Source organism: Mirounga leonina, unplaced genomic scaffold, assembly GCF_011800145.1.
Source record: "Mirounga leonina isolate KUSES-001 unplaced genomic scaffold, KU_Mleo_1.0 Mir_125, whole genome shotgun sequence".
NCBI classification, from domain to species: domain Eukaryota; kingdom Metazoa; phylum Chordata; class Mammalia; order Carnivora; family Phocidae; genus Mirounga; species Mirounga leonina.
Window position 1 is genome coordinate 27,221,977 of NW_023270305.1, and position 27,564 is coordinate 27,249,540.

At 41.1% G+C, this 27,564-nt stretch overlaps 1 protein-coding gene across 3 annotated transcripts in view; it reads left to right on the forward strand.

Moving 5' to 3' along the window:
* The window catches only part of MTA3 (metastasis associated 1 family member 3), a 172,419-nt gene that overhangs the window by 101,341 nt on the left and 43,514 nt on the right, over positions 1-27,564 (forward strand). For all 3 annotated transcript variants that reach the window (XM_035000994.1, XM_035000993.1, XM_035000995.1), the window contains exon 9: positions 15,117-15,305. In XM_035000994.1, coding sequence (XP_034856885.1) covers positions 15,117-15,305 — 189 coding nt within the window. The remainder of the gene's footprint in view (positions 1-15,116; positions 15,306-27,564) is intronic.

Consider the following 27,564-nt stretch of genomic DNA (forward strand, 5'->3'; position numbering starts at 1 on the left):
ACTAAAGGAGAGAGAGTACAAGTGTCACGTTGGTAAAAACCTTCAAAATCCTGTCACTAGATATTTCTGTGAACCAGAACTATATGGAATCTAATCACCACTTGTATTTTTTTTTCCTGTTCAAGGAGATTTTTTCCCCAATTCTAAAATCAATGTATGCTTTTTTGAAAAACTGACAAAGTTAAGTACAGCAGCAGCCAAAAAGAAAAGTCTTATTCTCATTACCCAGAGTAGAATATTCTTACCATTTTGTAATATTTCCTTTCAGCCACTCTTTGTGCATTATAAACAGTAATACCAGCAAATTACGGAATAGTACAGAGGATAACATAATAAAACTCCACATAATGCCACCTAAAACAAATGTTAGTATTTTAGTTCTTTGGATTAAAGAAAATTTCAACCATTATACTGTTGTCTCTAATGTTCTCTCCCCAGTTCTGTGCCGCACCCTCCCTCCATACCTCTGACGCCCATCACCCCTGCCTCCTGTCAAGAGGTCTGCTATGTATCTAGTGTGTGTTTTCCTAGTTTCACTATGTATTTGTGTGTCTGAAAACAACATAAAGATTGTTTTGTGTGTGTTTCGGTTTACTCTATGACATTTTGCTATTTGCCTGTTAACTGACATCTAGCTATGTTAATAAACATACCCAGTTCACTCATTTTAACCACTGGGTAGTATTTGTAGTACTCCTTCCTGGAATACTGCACTACATTATTTATGTATTCTCTTAACGATGAACATCTGGAGTGCTTTAAAAACATTTTTCATTTGCTACTACCCATAATGCTGCATTGAAAATTCTAACATATCCTTTGTGAGCATGTATGCGAGCTTTCTGCCATAACAAGAATTGGAATAGTTATTCATAGTGATTCATAGGGCTGTGCTCACTTTGAATTTGACCAAATGCAACCAAGTTATTCTGCATACCAAGGTAGAAATTTCTAATCCCACAAGCAATCAGTGAATATTTTCCTTTCCTCATCCATTTTCTTATTTTGTCTTCAACCTTGTGTATTTTCAGACTAAAATTTTTACTAACCTGATGCTTATCTCATTTTAATGTGTTTCTTACTTAATGAGGTTAAGCAGGTTTTCATATATTTATTGGCTCTTCAGGGTTTTTCTTCTTTGTATTTTAGATTCATATCCTTTGTCCATTCTTCACTTGTATTATTTTTTTCTAATAGTTTTAAAATGTTATTCATACTCAAGACTATAAATATACCTGGAGTTTATTTTTTAACACTGGAATGAGGTGTAGGAGTGTCATTGTGTTTTTTTCCCATATGGAAAATAAACATTCCAACACCTTTTATTGAATTGGTTGTTTCCGTATGATTTTGTATTGCTTCCTCTCTCTTATTTCAAGGCTTTAGATATGGTCAGGTCTGCTTCCGGATAGGTAACCTATTCTCTTCTGTTTTGTTGATCTGTCTGTCCCTGCGCAAGCACCACATTATAAAAAAGCTGCTAAGTCCCGCATGAACTTTCTTGTTAACACATAGTGGAAGTCATTTAAATGGGAGCATTGTACTTTGCCTCCTCCCACCATGTTTTCCCTAACAATATAAAATGAACACTTTTTCATATCATTGTAAGAATCGGAAAGTTGTTTGTTTTTTTTTTAATAATGTTGCGTGACCATGCTTGTATAGATAAACTTGTTACTTACATAGCCAGTCTCTTGTTTAACACTGTTCTTCTGAGAAGGCTTCCCAGATCATGGCTGCAGATGCTCACCCTGTCGCCCTGTCACCCTGTCGTAATGCTGCAGATTCCCTCCACCCCGTCGGAGGAGTAAGGGGGGAAAGCCTGTTCGTGAGAAGCTACAGAGCCCTGGGACCTTAGGGACTGTTGCTGATTTGCCTGGAGATAGGTGTGACCAGGTGAAGAGCAGGTGTGTGGGCTTTTAGTCCCCGCTTCAACAACTCTCTGCTGCCCACTCGTGGTGCCTGGTGGGACAGCGGGCGAATTTTTTTTTTTTTGAGGGCAGTTTTTTAGATTCAGTATTTGTTTTCTGTCCGTGAAGGCTGTTTGTAAAAGAAGCATTTTAAAGAGAACACAACCGATGTACGTTAATGAGTCTACACATCATTTTGTGTGTATCTTTTGCAGTCCTGGCCTGTGTACTCCTAGGCAGGGGCTTTCACATGCTCCAGTGTTGGCATTTCTTCTGTTTTGTTTCCTTTCGTATTTAGCAGTTGGGAAGCCACTTTTGTATTACATCTATTATCTTAAATTATTTATTACTCTGTTACTTTTTAAAACGGAAGTGTACTCAGAGGCCCAGGAAATTGTGTTTTGTCATGTTTGTACAGCTAGTTTCAGAGACAGGATTTGATCTGTTCTTGACTCTGACTGAGGAATTCTGTCTCCCGGATTACCTCTTCTCTCTCACTCTCGTTAAAATGGTTTGGGCTTAAAAATCTGTACTGTTGTCTGACTTGGATTAGGCAACACCGAAGATCTGCTCTTTTGTCTGCAACATTGAAATGCTTTGGTTTCCTGCTCTAACTACTCTAGGTTCAGCTTTACCTGGACTTTTTCTATATGTTGTTCTTGGGTTGAGATTATTATTATTATTATTTTAAGATTTTATTTATTTGAGAGAGAGAGAGACAGTGATGAGATAGTGAGAGAGAATGCACAGGTGGGGAGGAGAGGGAGAAGCAAGCTCCCCACTGAGCAGGGAGCCCATTGTGGGGCTCGATCCCAGGACCCTGAGATCATGATCCCAGCCGAAGGCAGACGCTTAATTGACTGAGCCACCCAGGTGCCCCTTGGGTTCAGATTATTTTCAGTGCCATAAAATTGACATCTTTCAGAAGTCACAAAAGCAGGAAGAAATAGATGCCCTTTGTTATTTCAGATGCCATGACCTGCACCTTTAATCCTGTTTGGCCAGTGGTATCATACCTTCTACTTTGATGTTAACATATAAGATCCTGGGGCATTACTATAGAAGTGAGAGGGAGTGGCTAAATATTGATTAATTGTATGTTGATAACATGAATTTCACAAATTGTTTTCCCAAAAGGTCATATGAAAAGCTGCTAAGTTGTTTTGTGCCATTAAATGAACATTAGATTCATCATTCAGTTGAATTTGGAGAGTCAAGTTCTTATTTTTTCTGTCAGTGTTTTCAGTTCTGTATAGATCAGGTTAGTACCTATCTCTGTCAGGTGACCAGACTGTATCTAAAGACCTCCCACTGCAGGGAGGGCAGAGTTCTAGAACTGCAGGACCTCAGGGGGCCTGTTCTAGGTGATTTTCTTTGTGGTTTTTCCTGTAAGGACTGCATCTGGCTTTCAGCATTCCTAATCCGAAGCATCTGTTTGTCCTAAACTCTATGCTACTTGTCGAATCACCAGTAATGTTTTGGGAGCAGGTGATTAACCTAGGTCCGACGTCCTTGTTTTGAGATCTGTTAAAATCATAGCTAGACTGAATTTCAAACACTGCTTTAAGATACATGATAAGATTTATAATTGTTAAAAAATTGAAGTTGTCGTGGAGGCTTTATAGATTTCACCCTCATTTCATTAAAATCTAAAGTGTACTTTGTACAATATGCAAAGAAATGAAATCAGTTTACAACCTACATTGACCTCTCTTCTCCCCTTTGTGGAAACAGAATTCCTTAGAACAAAGTAAACCCAGAGGTGGTCAGTAAGTGGTAGTTGGTGGAAGGCCTAGCCTGATACTTCCTGTTTGTTGTCTGCACCCTGTGGGTGGAGGGGCAGAATGCCATGTGCATTGGTAGGGAGCCTCAGTCTCGAAGAACAGGGAATTATATAGGTACTAGATTTCTCTTTTCCTTGGACCCTAAGGACTAAAGCAAGTTGGAGGACAGGATCTTAGAAAAAGAGTTTTTTGAGTTGTTCAGGGCCTTAGAAATCTTCAAGGATAGATCATATTAGAGATAATAGTGAAGTAACTTGTATAAAGATTCATATTTAATTAGTGACAGAATGAGTACTAGAGACAGGTTTTGTGGTGCTGAGTCTGGTAATGAGAAAGGTCAGACTGTGTTGATTTTATAGGGAGGAGACTGCATCCTGGAACATCTCTAATTCTCCTATCTGATCTTTTTAAAATGCAGTTCTGATTTTGCTCTCTCCTATCTTACATCCTTTTAGTGGCTTTTAATTGCTTTCAGGGTAAAAACCCAGATCCTTAAAACAGTCAAAAAAAAACCTGTTTTGCCTGGTCCCTCTCTCCAGTCTCTTGCCCTGACACTTTCCTCTGTGTCCTCTGGGACTAGCCAGGCTGTAGCATTCCTTTGGTCCGTGGTCTGCCTCCTGCCACAGGACCACTGCAATTTCACTTCCCGTTGCCTGGATGCTCTCACAGCCCCACCTTAACTCTTCATCTATCTTCCTGTCTTGCCTAATCCGTCCATCTAAGGCCGGTTACTTTGTGATGTGCTCATGTAGAGAACCAACTACAGTCCTCCATGTTAGTTGTTTGTAATTAAACCCTTGTTTTTGTGATTATCTCATTAATGTGTGTCTATCGCTCTCTTCTTCCCATTCCTTACATACCAGCTTGTAGCATTCATTAGTATAGTGACTGTATCCTCATTATCCTCACTGTTGAATTCCCAGCACCAAGAATAGTTCTTGGTATATATCCTAGTGTTCAGTAACTATCTGAGAATGAATAAATTAGTTTTTATCTCTGGGACATAAGACAATAGGTTTTATTAAAATAGGTCATTGGAGTATGTTATTTCTATTAAAATGTTACTTAGTATTTTAATGAATCTTTTACTGAATGCATCTCATCACTAAGAGTGATTATATATTTGAATTCTAGCTTCATTGTGTCACCGGAGCTGAACATACACAGTCTAAAGACCAGGAATTATAGAAAGTTTTAGGCATTGGATATACTGGTTTAAAACCTGTGGTCAAGTAGGCAGGACATAAAATTTGCCATTTTAACCATGGTGTTTTTTGTTTTTTGTTTTTAAGATTTTTATTTATTTATTGAGAGAGATAGTGATAGAGAGAGAGCATGAGAGGGGGAGAGTCAGAGGGAGAGGCAGACTCCCAGCTGAGCAGGGAGCCCGATGCGGGACTCGATCCCGGGACTCCAGGATCATGACCTGAGCCGAAGGCAGTCGCTTAAACAACTGAGCCACCCAGGCGCCCCGTTTTTAACCATGTTTAAATGTACTGTTCTCTGGCCTTAAAGCAGTCACATTGTCGCACGGTCATCACTGGCATCCATCTCCAGAATGTTTTCATCTTCCCCAACCGAAATTCTGTACTCATTAAAGAATAGCTCCCTATTCCCCAGCCCTCGGCAACCACCATTCTACTTTCTGTTGCTGTGATTTTGAGTATTCTAGGTACTTCATTAAGGTGGAACTGTACGGGGCACCTGGGTGGCTCAGTTGGTTAAGTGGCTGCCTTCAGCTCAGGTCATGATCCCAGAGTCCTGGGATCGAGCCCCACGTCAGCTCCCTGCTCAGTGGAGAGCCTGCTTCTCCCTCTCCCTCTGCCTGCCTCTCTGCCTACTTGTGCTCTCTCTCTCTGTCAAATAAATAAATAAAATTAAAAAAAAAAAAAAAAGTGGAACTGTACAGTATTTGCCCTTAGGTAACTTGCTTATTTCACTTAGCATAATGTCTTCAGGTTCTTCCGAATTGTAATGTCTGTCATCATTTCCTTCCCTTTTTTTTTTTTTAAAGATTTATTTATTTGACAGAGGCACAGCGAGAGAGGGAACACAAGCAGGGGGAGTGGGAGAGGGAGAAGCAGGCTTCCCGCCGAGCAGGGAGCCCGATGCGGGGCTCGATCCCAGGACTCTGGGATCATGACCTGAGCCGAAGGCAGACGCGTAACGACTGAGCCACCCAGGCGCCCCATTTCCTTCCAAGACTGCAAAATATTTTATCATATTCATTCATCTGTCAGTAGAAACTTGGGTTGTTTCTACCTTTTGGCTATTGTGAATAATACTGCTATGAACATGGGGGTACAAATAGATACACTTTTATGATTCTATGGGCTTTTCCCCTGGATCTATAGCTTATGATCCGTTTAGCCTTATGCAAGTTACTTAACCTACCCATGCCTCTGCAATGGGAATAATAGTAATGTAAAACCTACCTGTCCTGCTTTAGGGGGCTATCTATTGACAAGAAGAGGGTATACAGACACACCTCTATAAATTGCAGACGTATGTGTCCGAGCATAGAGAACTTGATGGATCTGCAGTGGCTCCCCAGAGCATGCCTCGGAGCAGTTTCTCCTGGGCCCCTGGATTCTCTGAGGGGCATAGAATTCTGAAATTGGCTGCCCAGATTGAAGGATAAGTGATTTATTGCTGTGGTACAAGTCTTTCTGAGCTTCCATCAACATTGCAGAAGAAATTACATTGAACAGTTTATGCACCTTTGTTTAAGGTAATATTCACAAATACTGGGCTCTTCTGGCTCTTGAGGCTATGTCCTCCTGGGAGAGAGTATATGATGTTTCGGTGTCCTGAACAAGATCTCTGGCACCCTCTTTCTAGCCTCTGGAAAAGTCTATCTCTGAGTTGCCATATGGTATCAATTTGGGAATTAAATGAGGTAATACTTGTAAATCATTTAGAACAGTGTCTGGCACAGTGAGGGCTCAGTAATACTAGTTGTTTCTTGAGATGATGATAACAATGATACATTCCCACCCCCCCACCCCCAGTTTTGTTGAGTCTCATTTACTTTCTTCTGATTATGGCATTATTGATTGTCTAAAAGGGCTTTTGTCATATATTTACTGTCATTGTAGTAGTATCAAGTTTGAATATGGTCATTAGGTTATGATCGATCATACATTTTAATATAATTTTTTTTCTTTTTTCTCGAGAGAGAACGCGCGCACGTGTGTGTGTGTGTGTGTGTGCACGAGGGCGGGGGTGGAAGGGGCAGAAGGAGAGGTATAAGCAGATTCCTCGCTGAGCAGGAAGCCCAATGCGGGGCTCAGTCCCAGGACCCTAGGATCATGACCTGAGCCGAAGGCAGCCACTCAACCGACCGAGCCACCCAGGCGCCCCATTTTAATGTAATTGTTACAAGGAAATTAGACGATTTTAAAGATCTTCCCCCTAAAACAAGCTATAATTTTTTACAGTAAAAATTTTTCCATCAAGAAAAACATGGAAAAAGTGATTAACTTACTTTTCTGAAAAGAGAACGTTGACTTTAACCAATAGTAATTTTATTCTTCAGATATTAACTCTAAAAAAATGCTAGCCATTAATCATGTACTTTGTTTTCTTCATTTTTGAGTCCTGTTGTGAAGTCACATATTCACTTAGGGCCTTTGAGGGTACTGGGAATTTGGGGATGGTTTGCAAATCACAGTCATTACAACATTTAAAGGAACTGGACTCAGCAGAATATATAAATCTTTATTTTAATTTTTAAAAGTTATTTATTTTAGAGAGAGAGAGAGCAGGGGGGAGGGTTAGAGCTAGAGGGGGAGAGAGTCCCAAGCGGACTCCATCTCACGACGCTGAGATCACAACCTAAACTGAAACCAGGAGTCAGTTGCTTAACTAACTGAGCCACCCAGGTGCCCCTAGAATATATAAATCTTAGATTAACATTTTAGGTATTAGTTTACATCAGAAATGTAGTCTTCAAATGAATATAAAATTCGTATAATTTTTTTTTAGACTCAGTTTCCTAAAACTTAAGAGTACTGTCCATGTTTCTAAGGCTGTAAATTAGAATTAAAACTAATAAGACTACCACTGCAGTAAAAAATATGAAATATGAAATTATTCTTCCTTTTAAATATATCATTAAGGCAGGAAATGAACTTTATTATAGTACTGTTATCTAATCTAGAGGCTTTAGTGAGATTTTCTGGTTGTTCCAGTTATGGTCTTTATAACAAAAGAAAAAAATTTTCCTGGTCCAAAATCTACTTGAGAATCATTTATTGCTTTTAGTTGTCACATCGCTTTAATTTCCTTCAGTCCTGAACAGTTCCTCATTCTTTGTCTTTCAGGACCATGGCATTTTGAAAGTACAGGCCATTTATTTTGCAGAATGTCCCTTAGTTTGGGTTGTGGTTATAATTAGATATAATTAGAATAAGTTTTTATTCTACTTAAGTCCATTTTGATCAGTTAAGTCAGGAGATTTTTAATTTTACCCTAAATTTTCAAATTTATCAATGTAATTTTTCATAGTATTCTTTAATTAGGATAATTTGGTAAGTCTCCAGTTATAACTAGTTTTTCATCCTGTTGTTTATATGTGTCATTTCCCATTTTTTTCCTTGATAGTTGTACCAGATTTTTCTTTTTTATTGTCTAAAAGAATGAGATTTTAGTTTAGTTGATTTTTTTTTTTGTATGTTTTCTATTTAGGTTTTTTTTTTTCCTGTTTATTATTTTCTTCCTTCTACTTTTCTTTGGGTTTACTCTGATAATTCCTATTCCAGCTTTTTAAGACTGACTTTAGCCCATCAACTTTGTCTACTTTTTCATCATCAGTATTTAAGAATGTAAATGTACCTCTATATCCCCTGTACTTTGATATGTAGTATTTTTATTATCATCTGGTTCTAAGTATTTCTTAAGTTTACTTTATAATTTTGCATTTAATTGTGAGTTAATTTCCGAGGAAATGAGGTTCATAAATTTAATTGCCTTGGGGGTTGTGGTTGGAGAACACATATGATACCAATTCTTTTAATATGTTGTGATTTCTTTTAGGGCCTGGAACATAATCCTCCGTAGGATTTTGCTCCCCAGGTCTTACCCAATTTTACCTCAGCCTAGTAAAAAGGAAGCTTTCTGTTTTTGTCCATTCTGCCATGTAGCAGTCTAGAAAATGCCTTCAAGGTAAAAGCTCAAGTCAGTGTGGGAGCTTACCTGTCATACTTCTTCCTGAATTATTTTAGCCTCCCCTTGCCTGCATTGGTTGTTCTTCAGTGTCCTCACACAGTTGTTAGATATCTGTCTGGTTTGTGTCTAAAATCAGAGCCGGGGAGGGGCGCGGGAGAATTCCTAGTTCTGCTCATGCAAATGACACTTAGGGCCATGGGGTTGCTGTGGCCTGCCACCCTGTAGCTTTCTTGGGATAATATCAAAAGGTACGACTGCACATAAGGACATGACTCAGGGTGTCTTGTAGATTGATTGGAGTGAATGACAACTAAGTCTTAACACCTTTGATGATGAATGAGGGATTTTGATTTGAGTACTACGCACTGAAGCAAAAATTGAGAATGGATGGCATACTTCTCTTTTATATATAAAATGTTTTGCCTTGATCATAGTTTACAGTTTACTCATAAGAGTTTATATTCACCTTCTGCTAGGAAAAACCATATGCTCATTAATTTTTAAATAGGTTTAGTGTTCTGAATGCTATAATTTGTGCTGGAGGTATACATGTAAAGTTTTTGTAAAATGCTAACTGAGCAAATCAATAGTTAGGATTGAATATATATGTGTATCAGTTACCTATTGCCAAAATAATGCTGCATGTTACAGGCTGGGTTTCTGAGAAACAGACTCGAAGATGGAGATTTGTATGTAGGAAATTTATTAGGAGTCAACACCTGTGGAAGAGAAGGGAAGGAGGCAAGATTGAACAGAGGAAGAAGGTGGGCTATGGTACAGTATGAATGAAGGCCTCAGCCAACTCCCTGGGACACTTGCAAGGGTTGTCCCAAATCAGGGTAACAGGTGGGACCTTTATATTCCTATATCATTGGGTGAAGGCTTCCACAGGAAGAGGGCATGACCGTGAGTGATGAATCTTTCTTAAATTGAGATCATTCCAAGGGGGACAGCTGAGGGCTGTCTGCTCACCGCACATCTAGCACGGAGTGAATAAGTTCTTTATTCTCAAAAGGGAAAACACAGGATTTATTACACTGCCCAGTATTTCAGTGGCTTATAAAAACAAGCATTAATTCTTATATACTCCTGTGCAGATTGTCTAGGATTCTGCTGAACTAGACTGGGCCACTTTAGGTGCCCAGCTGCAGGATGAGTCGAGATCTGCTCCATGTAGATCTCATCCTCTGGTGAAAAAAGCCAGTAGCTCAAGAGGGCAAGTCCAGGCATGGAAACACATGCCAAGGCTCTATTATGTCACATATCCTGAGCATCTTACTTGCCAGTCAAGTCACATGGCCAGACACAGTATCCGTAGAGTAGAAGTATACTCTCCTATGGAGGTCCAGGGGAGGGAGTGAATATTTGCTGAATAATAATCTAGTCTCCCATAGTGTGAGTCTACCTAATGAACAAAAGATGAGAATTTCACTGCCAAGATTTCATTGTCAGTCTTTCTCCTAAAATACTTGTTTGTCATCTCCATCTGTTATGAATGAGATGAAATGTGACAACACCTTCACCACTATTTGGCAGAGAGAACAGCTTGTGCTGAGTTCTTAGGATTTGTTAAATTTAGATTTGAATGGATCTTGTCGTGTGTATCTGTATCTCTATTGAAAACATGGTGTCTTTGCAAAGTATTTATCTAAGAGGGAAGACTTCCAGTTTTTTTACATTTAGTCTTTAAATTCTTTGTCTTTAAATTGAGGTATACATAAAGTGTATTAAGTGTACTTAGGTGCATAGCTTATAAACTTTTATATACATATACATTCATGTAATCACCACCCAGATCTAGATAAAGAACACTACCAGAATCCCAAAAGGTTCCCTCATGCCTCTCTTCAGTCAGTGATCACCCCCTTACCCCCTGCTTCTGAGGTAATCATTATTTTGACTTCTCTTACCAATGAGTGTTACTTTTCTCAAAATTCATCTAAATGGAATCAGCCAGGGGCTCTTGGGTGGCTCATTCAGTTAAGCGACCCGACTCTTGATTTCTGCTCAGGTCGTGATCTCAGGGTCCGGGAATCAAGTCCCGTGTAGGGCTCCATGTTCAGTGAGGAGTCAACATGAGATTCTCTCCCTCTGCCTCTGCCCCTCCTCCTGCTCACACGCATGTATTCACTCTCTCTAGAATAAATAAATCTTAAAAAAAAAAAATGGAATCAGCCAGTGTGTTCTTTTACATGTGTAGCTCTTGGGAGTTTTATTATCTTACTGATAAACCACATGTCATATGTAAAACTCCCGTGTCTTAGCCTAATTTTGAGAGTCTTCACTTGATGTCTCAGTCTGTGTTTTACTTACAGCTCTTTAGGGTAAGATCAAACTGTATAAAAGTCCATTCAGAAGGATCCACCTATGTGTGTCAGAAAGATGGAATTAATATGGACTCCTAGCACATACTGTGATCCTCTGGTTGCCTTTGTGAAGTTGGTCATCACTGTCAATAAAATTATTCCCTAGGAATTCCACAGTGCATACGTCTGATGGGATGTTTATTTTCTACACATACTGATCACGACGACACTCTCCTCTGAGCTATGTTTCAAAAGTGGGCTTTGGGGGTTTCATAGCCTCCAGTCAGCTGTAAGTTGGACCCATTCTTTCCGTTTGATTTGTGACAGAGCAGGACTTAGCCTTCTGAATGCAAATGCTCATTACTTCAGTGTTCAGTAACACTCTGTAAAGAAAGAAACCTTTAAGGGCGCCTGGGTGGCTCGGTTGGTTGAGCAACTGCCTTCGGCTCAGGTCATGATCCTGGAGTCCTAGGATCGAGTCCCGCATCGGGCTCCCTGCTCAGCGGGGAGTCTGCTTCTCCCTCTGACCCTCCCCCCTCATGTGCTCGCTCACTCTCTCTCTCTCTCTCTCAAATAAATAAATAAAATCTTAAAAAAAAAAAAAAAAGAAACCTTTAAAACAATCCAATCAACAATCTTATCACTTCACATTTTGGTCATAATCACTTATAAAGGGTATGATATTACTTTGGTTCTTTGAAACCTTATTAGATAATAGCCTATCGTTTTTAAAAGTGCCTGTAAGTAAAGCCTTTTCATTCATCTCACATGAACAAAAGACTGAAAATCCTTTCATGCTTTGAGTGGCTGGAATAATATCAGCTGAGAAAAACTCATTTAATTTTGTGACTTGGTTTCAGAGCACCTGTTAATTATAAAAATTACTTCTCCCTCCTGAGGAATCTCAGCAGCACAGTTAATTTGTGTAATTATTGATTTGGAATACCATTGAATCTTTTTCAGTTTTATTACCCATCGTAAATGTAGTTTCAAAAAGAATTGTTTATAGTTAATATATTATTAATTGAAGGGATCCCTAAATGCTGTTGGACTTTATTTTCACTTTCATAGATCAGTTATCTAGAAACAGTAATTTCAGGGACGATGTAAACGTGTTTAGCATTGTACAGTAAGTACAGTTAAACAAATCTGTCAAGTGAGAATGTTAGCTAGAAAAGTGGAGTTCAGTTGATTCTGAAGTTTGCAGAGCACAGGCAAAGAACAAAGATCAATTCTAACATTTTTGTAACCCTTGCTGCAGAAGGGTGGTAAGAAATTCTCTTGAAAATTGAAGTTATTATTCCATGATTGTGACACATACAGCAAAAGACTATACACGGTCAGTGGTCTTAGCTGTGATTGTAACTAGGGAATAGGTAATGAAATTCCTACTTGCTTTTGTTTTGTGGAATCCAGCGATTTATTTAAGAGAGATGTTAATCCTTGTTAAAGCAGTTAGTTACTATACCTTAAACATGTCTGTATGTCCTAAATCCCATCTTTAGCTCTGTCAGCAAATTCCTATTCTAGACCCTTTTCAGTGTCTTAATGTATCACAGTGTAAATGTGTCTTTTTAAAAAAAAGATTTTATTTATTTATTTGAGAGAGAGAGAGCCAGCATGAGTCTGGGGGAAGGACAGAGGGAGATGCAGAGGGAGAAAAGGACTCCCCACTGAGCAGGGAACCTGACGTTCGGCTCCATCCCAGGACCCTGGGATCATCACCTGAGCCGAAGGCAGACCTCCAACCGACTGAGCCACACAGGAGCCCTAAATATGTCTTTTTAATGCATACTGTACAATAACTCTTTCTTCTTAGTAGATGTTAGTTGATATTTGAGCTATTTTTATATTCTTGTATGAATAGGGAACTCGCAAGCTAAATTGTGAAAGCCGTGTTGTAGTGTAGATGTGACACTCTCCCCATTTTGTGAAAATTTCATAAGATACTTTGTGTACAAGGTGCAGTCTTGGCTTTCATGCGTTAGAAAGTTTAAATAGAACTAGTTCTCACTTGGAAAGAATTTGGTCACCTTGCCAAACAAACCTGGGCCACACCTGTATGCTTATGCAGATACAGCAGAGCCAATCATCCCGTTTTGCAGTTTTCCTGCTGCGCATACAAATGTGCATACATGTTATGAATGAATCTCTTTCTCTCTGGTAGAAAAACCATCTCAAGTTTTTCAAAGCTTAAAGTTTTGGAACCTAGGGGCGCCTGGGTGGCTCAGTTGGTTAAGTGACTGCCTTCGGCTCAGGTCATGATCCTGGAGTCCAGGGATCAAGTCCCGCATCGGGCTCCCTGCTCGGTGGGGAGTCTGCTTCTCCCTCTGACCCTCCCCCCCTCATGTGCTCTCTCTCTCTCATTCTCTCTCTCAAATAAATAAAATCTTAAAAAAAAAAAAAAGTTTTGGAACCTGAGTTTATTCACTGCTTCTAGGAAGCAGTGGGAAGAAGAATGTTTTTTAAGTAAGCTAGACCCAAGGTACTTTTGCAGAAAGCCAGATATATTATCCTAATCTGCCTTTCTTCCTTTCAAATTACTCTTCCTGTCACTGTCTCTTGAAATATATAGGAAACCCATGCCAGCCTAGCTGATTCAAGCAAGGCTGGTCATCTCTTCTTGGTCTTACAAAGTCCTAACCAAGTTACTGTTTTTACATGGATATGTACTTTTGTTTTGCTTAAGATGGATGTGTAGTTTTCTTTTGTGTCACCTTCGTTCTCAGTTCTGTTTTCTGTGTCTCTCGTTCTTAGGACATCATTCTCTTAATCCAGCCTGAGAATATTTTTTCTCTGTCTGGTACATAATCTGTTTTTTCCTTGTCAAAGAAGTCTGTGTCAACCTTGTACAATAGCTGAAGTGATTTTGGCACTTTTAACCAAGAGGATGGTGAAACTTACTGGCTTCCCAGTGTAACACCGAGAGGCCCTGGCTCTTCACAGTTAGGTTACTATAACGAATGCATTTTAAAAAATACACATCTTATAAGGTACGAATCAGCATTTTTTATTTGACAGCAATAAATGATACTTTATTTTTATTTTATTTTTTTTAAAGATTTTATTCATTTATTTGACAGAGAGGGAGAGAGCACAAGCAGGGGGAGCAGCAGACAGAGGGAGAAGCAGACTCCCCGCTGAGCAGGGAGCCCAATGCGGGGCTCGATCCCAAGACCCTGGGATCATTACCTGAACTGAAGGCAGAACCAGCTGAGCCACCCAGGCGTCCCAAAGCAATAAATGATATTTTAAATAAGTAATCTGATGTTTAAATTTTTCTTAATTTTGTTACTTAAAAAATAAACACCTAAGGGGGCGCCTGGGTGGCTCAGTCGTTCAGCGGGTGCCTTGGGCTCAGGTCATGATCCCAGGATCCTGGGATCGAGCTCCCTGCCCAGCAGGGAGTCTGCTTCTCCCTCCCCCACTCCTCCTGCTTGTGTTCCCTCTCTCGCTGTCAAATAAATAAATAAAATCTTTAATAAAAAATAAACACCTAAGTATATTAGTGTTAATTTTAAGTGCGTCATTTTATTTATTTATTTTTTTAAAGATTTTATTTGTGAGAGAGAGAGAGAGAGAGAACACAATCAGGGGGAGCAGCAGGCAGAGGGAGAAACAGGCTCCCTGCTGAGGGATCAAGTCCCGCATCGGGCTCCCTGCTCGGTGGGGAGTCTGCTTCTCCCTCTGACCCTCCCCCCCTCATGTGCTCTCTCTCTCTCATTCTCTCTCTCAAATAAATAAAATCTTAAAAAAAAAAAAGTTTTGGAGCCCGATAGGGGACTCCATCCCAGGACTCTGGGATCATGACCTGGGCGGAAGGCAGACACTTAACCGACTGAGCCACCCAGGCGTCCCGCATCATTCACTTTAGTATGTCTGTTCTTAAATAACCTAGTAAGTTTGCATTTCTAGCTGATCTTTTTTCTCCATTTTGTTTTCTTTAGTTTCATGCTATGGATACGTTGTATCGGCACAGCTATGATTTGAGCAGCGCGATTAGTGTCTTAGTACCACTTGGAGGACCTGTTTTATGCAGAGATGAAATGGAAGAGTGGTCAGCCTCCGAAGCTAGTTTATTTGAAGAGGCACTGGAAAAATACGGCAAAGACTTCAATGACATACGTCAAGACTTCGTAAGTAGAAAATTGCAAATAAAATGTTGGGATGGGAATATTTTTGTCTTTATTAAGAATCTGATAAACCGTTTAGCAAGCGCATGACTTAGGAATTTGTATCTGCTCCACATGGAATGAAGGCTCTTAGAGCCTAGAGGGAGAAATTGACATTTGTTTTGGGAAGTAATTATAAGACCCAAGGTCAGGAAGCTCTAAGTTCCAAGGTTAAAATATGGATAGCTTTTCTGACCTTTTGCACTAAATATTTCTGAGCTCTGCTTTTTAGGTTTGTTGCTCTCCCTTAGACCTTTTACATTTTTCTAGTTATTTTATTAATTGTTGAGCCTGAATTTGATGTGGACCTTTAATATGGAAACAACCTGTACCAAGCAGAGTAGGAAAGTACGCTTTATAGGTTTTCAATCCTTGACTCCTCTTAATGATAATGTGGTATCTTACTTGGATTTTAAATACTAGATAATCTTATCTACTATTATGTGCTTCTTTTGTCTTTGTATTTATGGAATCGCTCTTTAATTAAACTTATAATCTCTTTGAAATGGGGGAAATTTCTATTTGAGTAGTCCACAGATAGCTTTCTGTGGCAGTCATGCTTTCTAGATTATGCAATTTGTTGGTATATAATTGTTCATAGTAGTCTCTTGTGATCTTTTGTATTCTTGCAGTATGAGTTGTAATGTCTACTCTAGTTTTCATTCCTGATTTTATTTATTTCAGTCTTCTCACTTTTTTTCTTAGCCTAGTTAAAGTTTGTCAATTTTGTTTATCTTTCCAGAAGAGCAACTCTTAGTTTCATTGATCTTTTCTATTGTTTTTCTAGTTTATACTTCATTTATCTCTCCTCTGACCTTTGTTGCTTCCTTCCGTCTGCTAACTGGATACACTCTCTTTCATTGATTCTTCCTTTTTTTCACTCTAACCAGATAATTTCTAATGACGTGTCTTTGAGTTCACAGATTCTTTTCTCATCTTGGTCATGTCTGTTATTGATGTTCTGTATTGCATTTTGCATTTAATTCATTGTATTTTTTAGCTTTAGAATTTTTGTTTTTATGATGTCTTTCTCTATTGAGCTTATTTTGTTTATTGTTTTCCTGATTTTGGAGTCTTATCTCCTGATTTCAGTTCTATCTGTATTTTCTTTTTTTAAAGATTTTATTTATTTATTTATTTGACAGAGAAAGAGAGCACAAGTAGGCAGAGGGAGAGGGAGAAGCAGGCTTTCCGCGGAGCAAGGAGCCCAATGCGGGGCTCCATCCCAGGACCACGGGAACATGACCTGAGCTGGAGGCAGATGCTTAACCGACTGAGCCATCCAGGCGCCCCTCTATCTGTATTTTCTTTTTTTTTTTTTTTAAAGATTTTATTTTATTTATTTATTTGAGACAGAGAGAATGAGAGAGACAGAGAGCACATGAGAGGGGGGAAGGTCAGAGGGAGGAGCAGACTCCCTGCAGAGCAGGGAGCCCGATGTGGGACTCGATCCCGGGACTCCAGGATCATGACCTGAGCCGAAGGCAGTCGCTTAACCAACTGAGCCACCCAGGTGCCCTATCTGTATTTTCTTGTAGCTCACTGAGCTTCCTTAAAACCTTTATTTTGAAATCATTATCAGGAAATCATAGATTTCTATTTCTTTGGTGTCAGTTACTGGAAAATCACTGTATTTCTTTGGTGATGTCATGTTTCCTTAATTTTTCATATTTCTTATAGCCTTGTGTTAATGTTTGTGCATTTGATTGAGTAGGCACCTCTACCAGACTTTACCGACTGGTTTTAGTGGGGAGAGACCTGTCACCTGCAGTAGGTACAAGGGTGTTGGAAGGGTGGGTATGATGGTTCCAGCTCTTGGGAAGGCCCATCAGCTTCATCAGCTGAGGTCAGTGTCAGTTAAATTGCAGGGGTCTTCAACAGCCAGCACTCCAGGTATCTGCAGCGGCAGTGAAGGCCTTGGGGTCTCTGGTGGCAAAGGCTGCTGGGGACCTCCTGATCTCTTTCTCTCCCATGGGATATATCATTGCCAGAGGGATCCCTGTTGGCATTGGACCTGGCTTTGGAGGACCCTTGCCGTGGCAGTGAGCATGAGGCATGAGCGTGCGTGGATCAGCTACAGAGGCAGGTGTGGAGCATGGAGGCTTGCAGAATGACAGCAGTCTGGGGTCTGGTGTGCCGGCCAGCAGTGTCAGTGCTGGAGATGTGAGCACATGGGGAGCAGCCGTGGAATCCAAGTCTGAAGTGTGGGTGCGTGTGGAGCAGCTGGGGTCCTGGGGTCCTGGGTGTGCACAGGGTTGGAGGTTGGGGCTGGCAGCCCTGTTCCTGGGGTGGGGACGCAGCAGTGTCTTCTGGGAGGGGTGCAGCAGCGTGCCCCTCTCTAGGAGGTCAGTATCAGCAATGGCTGCTGGTTACCTCGGTGGCAGAAGCTGTCCGTTTCCTCTGCAGAGCAGGCTGTTGGAGTCCACGCCAACAAACGCTGCAGAGTCCTCTGCTGTGAACATGGCAGGGACTCTGAAGCTGTCCTGAGGGCTGTTGGGTTCCTCTGCACAGCAGGCTACTGGGGACCACAGTGGCACCCACTACGTGGTTTATACCGATAGCCTTTCCCCTTCTTTTTTCGTGCTTAGCCATTTCCAGATGTCTCAGCTAAGCCTGCCTCTGCAGTGATCCTTTCTATGTGCTTGTTCTTCGTTTTTTGCTCCACTGTGTTGCCATAGCTTCTTACTTGACTCTTATTACATCCATCCTCCCAGAGCTATTTTCATTTGTCCATAGCTGTCAGATACAAAGACAGGTATCTCCTACTCCTGTGTCTTGCTGACCACTTTCTCCTTGTTCATTTTATCTTGAGTTGTCTAGTTTATTGTCATAAAGTGGATCATAATCTCCTATTATCCTTTGAAGGTCTTTGGGATGGTGCTGTAGTGATGCCCCCTCTCACATTCCTGATACTGGTAATTTAGCTCTTCTTTCTCTTTTCCTCATCAGTCCAGCTAGGAATTTGTCAGTTGTATTATCTTTGCAAAGAACCAGTTTTTTTTGTTTGATTGATTTTTTGTTTGTTTGTTTCATCAATTTCTGCCTTTATTGTGTCATTTCCTTTCTTCAGCTTGCTTTAGGCTTAAGTACTTTGTCTTTTCCTAGTATCTTTTTAAGGTTGAAGCTTAAGGTTGAAACTTCCTTGTAATGTCATTTGTTGGTAGTATATGTTTGGCTGACGGTGATTTTAGCTTTTTCTCAAAATCATCTTACTGTCTTCTTTAACAAAAATGTTATTCTTGGGGCACCTGGGTGGCTCAGTCATTAAGCGTCTGCCTTTGGCTCAGGTCATGATCCCAGGGTCCTGGGATCCTGCCCCACATCGGGCTCCCTGCTCCGTGGGGAAGCCTGCTTCTCCCTCTCCCACTCCCCCTGCTTGTGTTCCCTCTTTCGCTGTGTCTCTCTCTGTCAAATAAATAAAGTCTCTAAAAAAAAAAAAATGTAATTCTTTATGGAACTCATTTTTTTCTTTTTCAGTACTCTAAAGATGTCTCTCTGGCTTACATAGTTTCTGATGAGAAGTTCCTGTGTATGTAAATGTTTCTGTGTGCTCAAGATTTTCTCTTTATTATTACTATTTTTATTTTGTTGTTTTTTTGGCAGTTTTACTACTACAGTGCTTCTGGGTATGTTTTTCTTTGTAATTATTCTACTTTGTTTCCAAGAGCCAGGATCTGCTGTTTGTGTGTTAGTTTGTATGATTTATATATTGATCTATCTTCCAGTACACTAATTCTTTTCTTAGCCATGTCCAGTATACCGATAAACTTGTTAAAGGAAGTATTCAAATATGATAGTGTATTTTGCTAACATTTATATTTTATTTTTTATATTTTTAATCTGTTTAAATTCCCCATCTATTCACGTGTGCTGTCTTACCTTTTAAGATCCTTTAATATAGGCGCGCCTGGGTGGCTCAGTCGTTACGCGTCTGCCTTCGGCTCAGGTCATGATCCCAGGGTCCTGGGATCGAGCCCCGTATCGGGCTCCCTGCTCCGCGGGAAGCCTGCTTCTCCCTCTCCCATTCCCCCTGCTTGTGTTCCCTCTCTCGCTGTGTCTCTCTCTGTCAAATATATGAATAAAATCTTTAAAAAAAAAAAAAAGATCCTTTAATATATTAATCTAATCTGTAGGTGGGCCAGGTTTGGATTTGGTTGTTGTTCTGTTTACCTTCAGGGTACCCACTGTATTGGAAGGCCTGACATTTCATGTACTGCCTTGACATCTTTGAGCCTCACTGGGCCCCAAAAACTTAACTGTGAGTTCCACTGCTCTTGCCAGATATGCCCCCCACCCCCCGCCCCCCGCCAGCGGGAAAGGCTCCCCATCTGCCTAGTTCTGGCATCTCCCTCCTTCAGCCTTTTGGGTTTCACTTCCCTGCTAGCCCACAGAATTACTCAGAGAAGCCAGTCACATCCTCCCATGGGAACCCTCTTCAGAACCAGGGCATACCTCACCCTCTTGTTACACAAAACCTCACTTTCACAGCCTAGTGACTCACTGTGGCCCTACAGGGTGTCGTCTTCCCCTGGGCTGTGAGTAGCTGTGACCAATAAACCACTGTCAGTCTCTTCTCTTTTGTCTTCAGTGTTGTGTGTTGTCCATCTGGCCACCTGATACTGTTTTGAGGGGCGGGTCCCTCCCTCCATGAAGGGGTGAATAGGAGGTGATCTGAACATCCACAGACTTCAGATTCTTACCTGTGCTTGTTGTGAGGCCTGGAATGTGGGAGGGCTTCTTCAGTATTCCTGTCTCAACCTCAGCAGGTCCTGTCGTCCAGGGCCTCTCTCCACATTTTGATAAGTTGTGTTTTCATTTTTGTTCCTTCAAAGTATTTTCATTTTTTGACTCATGGATGATTGAGAGGTAAGTTCCACATATTTGTGATTTTTTTCCCCATATATTTTTGTTACTGAAGTCTAGTTTAATTCTGTTGTGATCAGAAAACATACTTTGTAAAAAAAATCAAAATTGTACATTTTTGACATGTGATTGATTCTGATCATAGTATATGTTCCATTATGGTGAATGTTCCATGTGCTCTTGAAAAGAAGAGATATTTTGCTATTTGGTGGAATGTACTATAAATGCTATTGGGTCAAATTTATTGATGGTGTTATTCAAGTCTTCTGGAGCCTTACTGATTTTCTTTCTACCTGTTCTATTGTTGAGAGAGCAGTATTAAAAGTTTCTAGCTATGATTGTGAATTTTTCTGTTTTTCTTTTTCAGTTATAATAGGTTTTTGCTTTAATTATGTTGAATCTGTCTTACTGGGTACATACATTGAGCATTGTTATCTTCTACTAATGAATTGACCCTTTTATCTTTACATCATGCCTCTTTATGGTAATATTTCTTGTGGTGAAGTCTACTTTTTCTCCTATTAATATAACCACTCCAGTTTTATTTTATTGATTACATGATATATCTTGTTTCCATCCCTTCATTTGTATCTTATTTATATCCAGAGTAGGCTTTTGTAGACTGAATATAGTTGGATCTTTTGTTAAAAACCAGTCCAACAATCTCTACCTTTTATTGAATTGTTAGACCATTTACCTTTTTTTTTTTTTAAGATTTTTTTTAATTTATTTATTTGACAGAGAGAGACACAGCGAGAGAGGGAACACAAGCAGGGGGAGTGGGAGAGGGAGAAGCAGGCTTTCCGCGGAGCAGGGAGCCCGTTGCGGGGCTCGATCCCAGGACCCTGGGATCATGACCTGAGCCGAAGGCAGATGCTTAACGACTGAGCCACCCAGGCGCCCCGACCATTTACCTTTAATATCATTATCAGTAATGTAATTTTTGGTTTAAAACCAATCATGTTACCATTAATTTTCCATTTGTCCTATTCTGTTCTTTCCCCCTTTTCAAAATTATTTAATTAGCTAAAAAGATTTTATTTTACTTTAGAGAGAGAGTAGGGGGAGGGGCAGAGGAAGAGAGAGAGAGGCAGAGAATCCCAAGAAGACTCCATGCTGGGCGCCTGGGTGGCTCAGTCATTAAGTATCTGCCTTTGGCTCAGGTCATGATCCCAGGATCCTGGGATCGGGCCCCGCATCGGGCTCCCTGCTCCGCGGGAAGCCTGCTTCTCCCTCTCCCAGTCCCCCTGCTTGTGTTCCCTCTCTCACTGTGTCTTTCTCTGTCAAATACATAAGTAAAATCTTTAAAAAAAAGAAGACTCCATGCTGAGTGCGGAGCCAGATGGGGGGTTCGATCTCACGACCCTGAGATCACAACCTGAGCCGAAACCAAGAGTTGGACGCTTAACCAACTGAGCCACCGAGGTGCCCCTTTAATTATTTTTTTATTCCAGTTTTATCTCTACTAGTGGCTTACTAATTAAACTTTTATTTGTTCGGTGGTTTACAATATGCATCTTTTTTTTTTTTTTTTAAAGATTTTATTTATTTATTTGAGAGAGAGAGAACGAGAGACAGAGAGCATGAGAGGGAGGAGGGTTAGAGGGAGAAGCAGACTCCCTGCCGAGCAGGGAGTCCGATGCGGGACCGATCCAGGGACTCCAGGATCATGGCCTGAGCCGAAGGCAGTCGCTTAATCAACTGAACCACCCAGGCGCCCTACAATATGCATCTTTAATGTTGTACAATCTACCTTCAGTCAAATCCACTTAGATCACATAGATTATAAGAACCATGTGACCGTGGCACCTGGCTGACTCAGTTGGCAGAGCATGTGACTCTTGATCTCTGGGTCATGAGTTCAAACTCCATGTTGGGCGTAGCGCTTACTTAAAGAATGAGAGAGAGAGAAAGAACGAACCATGTGATAATACACTTCTAGTTCCTCCTTCCCCTTCTTGCACTTTTTTTGTCATACATTTTACTTCTGCCTATGTTCTAAATCTCACAGTGAATTATTACTGTTTTTTTCCTTTAGACAATCAGTGATCTTTTTAAAGAGATTTTTAAAAATATCTTTTTTCCCCATATTTACTTATGTATTGTTATTTATTTTTAAAAATGTTACCATTTCAGGGCGCCTGGGTGGCTCAGTTGGTTAGGCGACTGCCTTCGGCTCAGGTCATGATCCTGGAGTCCCGGGATCGAGTCCCGCATTGGGCTCCCTGCTCGGCAGGGAGTCTGCTTCTCCCTCTGACCCTCCTCCCTCTCATGCTCTCTGTCTCTCATTCTCTCTCTCTCAAATAAATAAAAATAAAATCTTTAAAAAAAAAAATGTTACCATTTCTGCCCCTCTTCATTTCTTTTTTTTTTTTTTTTTTTAAGATTTTATTTATTTGAGACAGAGACAATGAGAGAGAGAGAGAGCGCACATGAGAGGGGGGAGGGTCAGAGGGAGAAGCAGGTTCCCTGAGCCCGATGCGGGACTCGATCCAAGGACTCCAGGATCATGACCTGAGCCGAAGGCAGTCGCTTAACCAACTGAGCCACCCAGGAGCCCTGCCCCTCTTCATTTCTTAGTGTAGATTCGAATTCCATCACCACCAGCAGGGGCTTTCTTAGGTTTCCTGCTCTGGGCCAGTTCTTTCTGATGAACACCTGTTGGAGATCTATGGCAAACATGGATGGATTGCCCTGGTGTCTAGAGCTCCCATAGATGCTAAACAGTTGCCCTAGCTCACTGTTGACCTTTAATAATTTGGTAAATTTTTGACTGTTTTCTTCTTTGTTTTAATTTGTTATCTCTCTCTCTCTTTTTGTTTTTGTTTTGTTTTGTTTTGTGCTTTTCCAAAGTAAAAATAGTTTGAGTCTAGTCTTTACTCAGTGACTTTGGAGTTCAGTTCAGTTGATTGTCTTGTAACTTTAGCTCTGTGATGGGCTCAAGAATTGGTGTGGTTTTGTAGATTATCTGGGTTTTTTTTTTTCCTTCTCATTTTTAGGGTGGGAATGACATTCTTTTATGGATTTTATATCCTAAGGAGAAGCAGGACCTGAAATATGCAAAGGAACCTGATAAATTCAAAGTGCAGAATAGTAAAGTCTGTGTTCCTTATGCATTTAGGTCTCTTGCTATAGAAACTCCTTTCAGCAGAGGATATTTCCTAGCTGTTTTATCACTTAAGCTTCAATTGCAGATAACAAAATTATATAAGCTATTTTAAACAGAATTGGATTTCATTTTGGATAATTACTTTTTATAGTTATAAATATTATATATTTATTATGTAATTTTGGATAATTGATAGGGTTGGAGACGTAGGCTCCAGGATGGACCTCAGAATGTTCCACAGGAATGGTCCAGCAGGGGAGTTCCTACCTCTGCCCCACCCGGGAAGAGGGAAGCTGCTGGGTTAACCTCTGTTCCAAGACTAAACTACTTTAAACATGGTCTTGGGATCCTCTGGTGGAGCTGATAGCTCTAGAACAATTTTGTGCCTCTTAGCTCTGCTGCAGCTGAACAGATAACCTGTGCACCATTCCCTCTGTCCTGCTTAATGCGCTTCTGAATGTAGGTCTTCTACATCTGTTTGGAAGAAATAAATCACAAGGGAGCCTCAGAAATACAGTATTTCCATTCTAGCCTTCCAGGATAGGAAAGTGAACTTGAAGGAAGTTGGAAAGCCATAATTGGAAACAACAGAATCCATTTGAGTGAGCTAGTTTAAGGAGAGAGAGATTGATTACAGGGTGTGTTACGGGCTAACAGAACCTCCAGGCAGGCCAGGTTCCAAGTTTACATGCCTCACAGCCAAGACTTGTGAAGTCAAGAACTAACCAACCAACCCTGCAATGGCAACATCCTAGCAGAAACTCTACTACATATATTGCCTCTACCACCAGTCTTGCTTGATTTCTGCTCCAACTTGATTCTGTCAATAAACGCCACACATTGGGGCGCCTGGCTGGCTCAATCAGAAGAGCGTGCAACTCCTGATCTCAGGGTCATGAGTTCGAGCCCCACGTTGGATGTGGAGATTACTTAAATAAATAAAACAAAAGAAAAATAAATGCCATATGTCTAGGGTTATTCTTTGAACATTTCCTACCTTTGTACAAGCTAGAGTGCTTTTGATTATGGATAAGAGAAACTCAGCCTCACCCAGTTTAGTATAAAGAGTAAATGTATTGGTTATATTAGTCAGGGTTCTTAGTTGCTAAGTACGAAATTCACTATATCTAATTTAATCAGAAATGAATATAGGATAGTAAGTTCTCACAGAATCTCTGGGAAGACTAGAGAACCAAGGTGGGACACTACACTTCCAGGAACAGTGGAAATACCCATGCCCTCTGCTGCTTGGCATCCGTGATGTTAAGCGTGGATGGCAGAAAGGTCAACACGGATGCCCCAGAAGAACATGATATTTCAACCATCATTCCTTTTTTTTTTTTTTTTAAGATTTATTTATTTATTTTAAGAGAGAGAGAGAAAGAGAGCAGGGGGCAGGGCAGAGGGAGAGGGAGAGAATACTCAAGCAGACTCCCCACTGAGTACGGAACCCGATGCAGGGCTTGATCCCAGGACCCTGAGATCAAGAGTCGGACATTCAACTGACTGAGCCACCCAGGTGCCCCTCAACCATCAGTCTTGCCAAACAGTTCATTCTCCCTGCATGCAGCCTCATCCTTACGTTGCTCACTTCTCTATCTGGATGTCATCTTGTCAGCTTGCCTAAACGTGGCCCATATGTCTGCATCCTTGGTCCAGGGTATCTGGGGAAAATGTAGTTTAGAGCTTTTAGGAAGGTAAGCTAGAAGTGGATTGGAAGTGGGTATATAGGATCTGTCATCACCCACCTCTTTGGTAACTCAGCATCATCCTTGCCTTCCATACATGCTTCCTTTCCATATATCAACTTTTAAACAATTGTAATTATCCCTGAATCATTAGAAAATGTATCTTTTCCTCAAATTTAATGTCACAGCATCCTTCTCTGGTTTATTCCTACTCTGGTTTTAGTCACAACCCTGTCTTTATTGCTTGTAACTTCTGCATTCAATTATAAAGGTAAAAATACCTGACAGACCTTATATAAAAATAGAAAGGGAATTGGGCTGCTGAAGGAAAACCATTATACCAAGCAAGGAAGGAAATATAGCTTCTTTAGTCTTCTTTTCCCTGTTTCTGAAACTCATCCTGAGGTCTTCACTGGCATTCAAAATCAAATTCCTCCACTGTTCTCCCCTTAGTCCCTTAGATGACCAGTGTTCTTAACCTGGTCGGGTGACCCAAACCTTTATTCCTAAGGGTTCTGAGCCCTGGGTTAGAAGCAGTGTTCTGTGAGGACAAGTCATTCATAAGTCTGTGGTTGGTATTGCTGGTCAATGCATTATAGGCAGAAAAGGCTAGTCATATTTAGAATAATTGTCCATTCAACAAGAACAAGATGTCTGTTCATTCCAGGATGCTGAGAGTCTAATGTAACTGACATGTTACCAGGAATGGTGCCATGTTGGAAGCCCAGTGTACTCTGTTCCTTGCAGATTGGACACCTGGAGTAATCAGATCAGATTTGGTGAGAGGACATCCATGTGGTGGTACCCATGTGTAATCTCTGTCTGCCTGCCTCTGTGTCCATTTTGTTTATGTGTCCTTTGAGCAGTCATTGTTCTGCCTAGGGAAGGAGGCTGGCTGAAAGCCCTAGAGGAGATCATCTTGTCCTCCTGATATTAATGAGAACCTCCTCTCCAGAGGGAGCCTTTGATAAGCATGGAGACACAAATATCCTCACACTTGGTCCCATCCAGAGGTATCCGTCCCACAAACCTCTTTCCTAAGCCTCATTGTTACCAGCCTTCTAATCTGACTCCTTTCAAGTCCCCGATCACTGTGACAGGTAAATAACCACTCTCAGCGAGTGGGTATGGATGAGTACCTCTGGCCAGCTTTCCTTCAGCTCAAAGTAGAAAACCCGATGGTGCCTAATGTCCTGCGCTTCCAAAGGATCTCCCTTCTTCACTGTACTTCAGAGCCACTCCTGCTTGGGGCTGAGATGCTGCCGCAGTAGAATTCTGGTCAGTGCCAGTATATCATGCAAAGCCATCAGCCACATTCAGATTTTTTCCTCCTCACTTGCCATGTCCTAGGGAACTCCTATGAAGCCGTGAGGGTTGAGGGAGAAATGATACTGCAACAGTAGACACACTGGGATGTGTTACTTGTACTTTCAAGACGTGTACTTCTTGAGAGCGCGGTGTTCTGAGCACAGCTGAGTAGGACTTTATGGCTTAGATAAAATCTGGCTGATGATGAAGCTCAGGTTCCATAGTCACCTGGTTTCCTTTTCTCAGCCTTCCAGGTAATTGCACGCCAGGGGCTGTTTCTCCGAAGAAGACTAGTGGGGGGACGAAGAGGTCTTAGCTTGCTTGAAGCCCTGGGGGACTGTGCCCATGACTATCCTCTGAGGTCTTCCCCTGTGAGGTCTTGCGGGGGGCTCCTTACACCATCCCTCAGGCACTTTCAACTCCGTTAGATTGCCCGTTGGGTCGTGGAAAACGGTATTTGCCTTAGCTGCAATGCAGACACCAGGGGCTGTGCAATTTGGTCCTTTAAGGAGGCCACATTTGTAACTGCTGTTGCAGTTGCCACCCTGTTAAGCTGAAAATAATGTCCTTTCTCAAAACTCCATCTGTTTTCTCTTCAGAGCAAACAGGTGAGTGAAACGTGGAAGTGATAAGAATGGTGTGGATATTGTACCCGTGGGTTTCAAGCAGACCCCTTGCTGCAGGGTGGTGTGGGAAGTACTGTTGTGACTCCCCGATCCCCATGGTGCATTAGGGCAAGCTAGCTAGGAGTCGGAGAGAGCACTGAGTCACCTATCCGTAACATCTGGCACGACAGCTAAAGATTGTGACTATCACATCATTTGTTTGAAGGTTTGATCTGTTCCGATTTACATTTCGGACGACTGACAGATTTCCCTTTACAGAGGGTCTCGTTAGTAGGAGCTCATTTGGCCAGTTTTGAGTCATTACAGGAAAATAGCAAAGGTAAGCTTCCTATTTCTCAAATACAAGCCACACTCAGCTACATAGTCTCCCAGAGATTTAGGGTTTTTTTTTGTTTGTTTGTTTGTTTTAAAGATTTTATTTATTTATTTGAGAGAGAGAGAATGAGAGAGAGCACATGAGAGGGGGGAGGGTCAGAGGGAGAAGCAGACTCCCTGCCGAGCAGGGAGCCCGATGTGGGACTCGATCCCAGGACTCCAGGATCATGACCTGAGCCAAAGGCAGTCGCTTAACCAACTGAGCCACCCAGGCGCCCGAGATTTAGGTTTTTATTTTATTTACAAAATAGGTC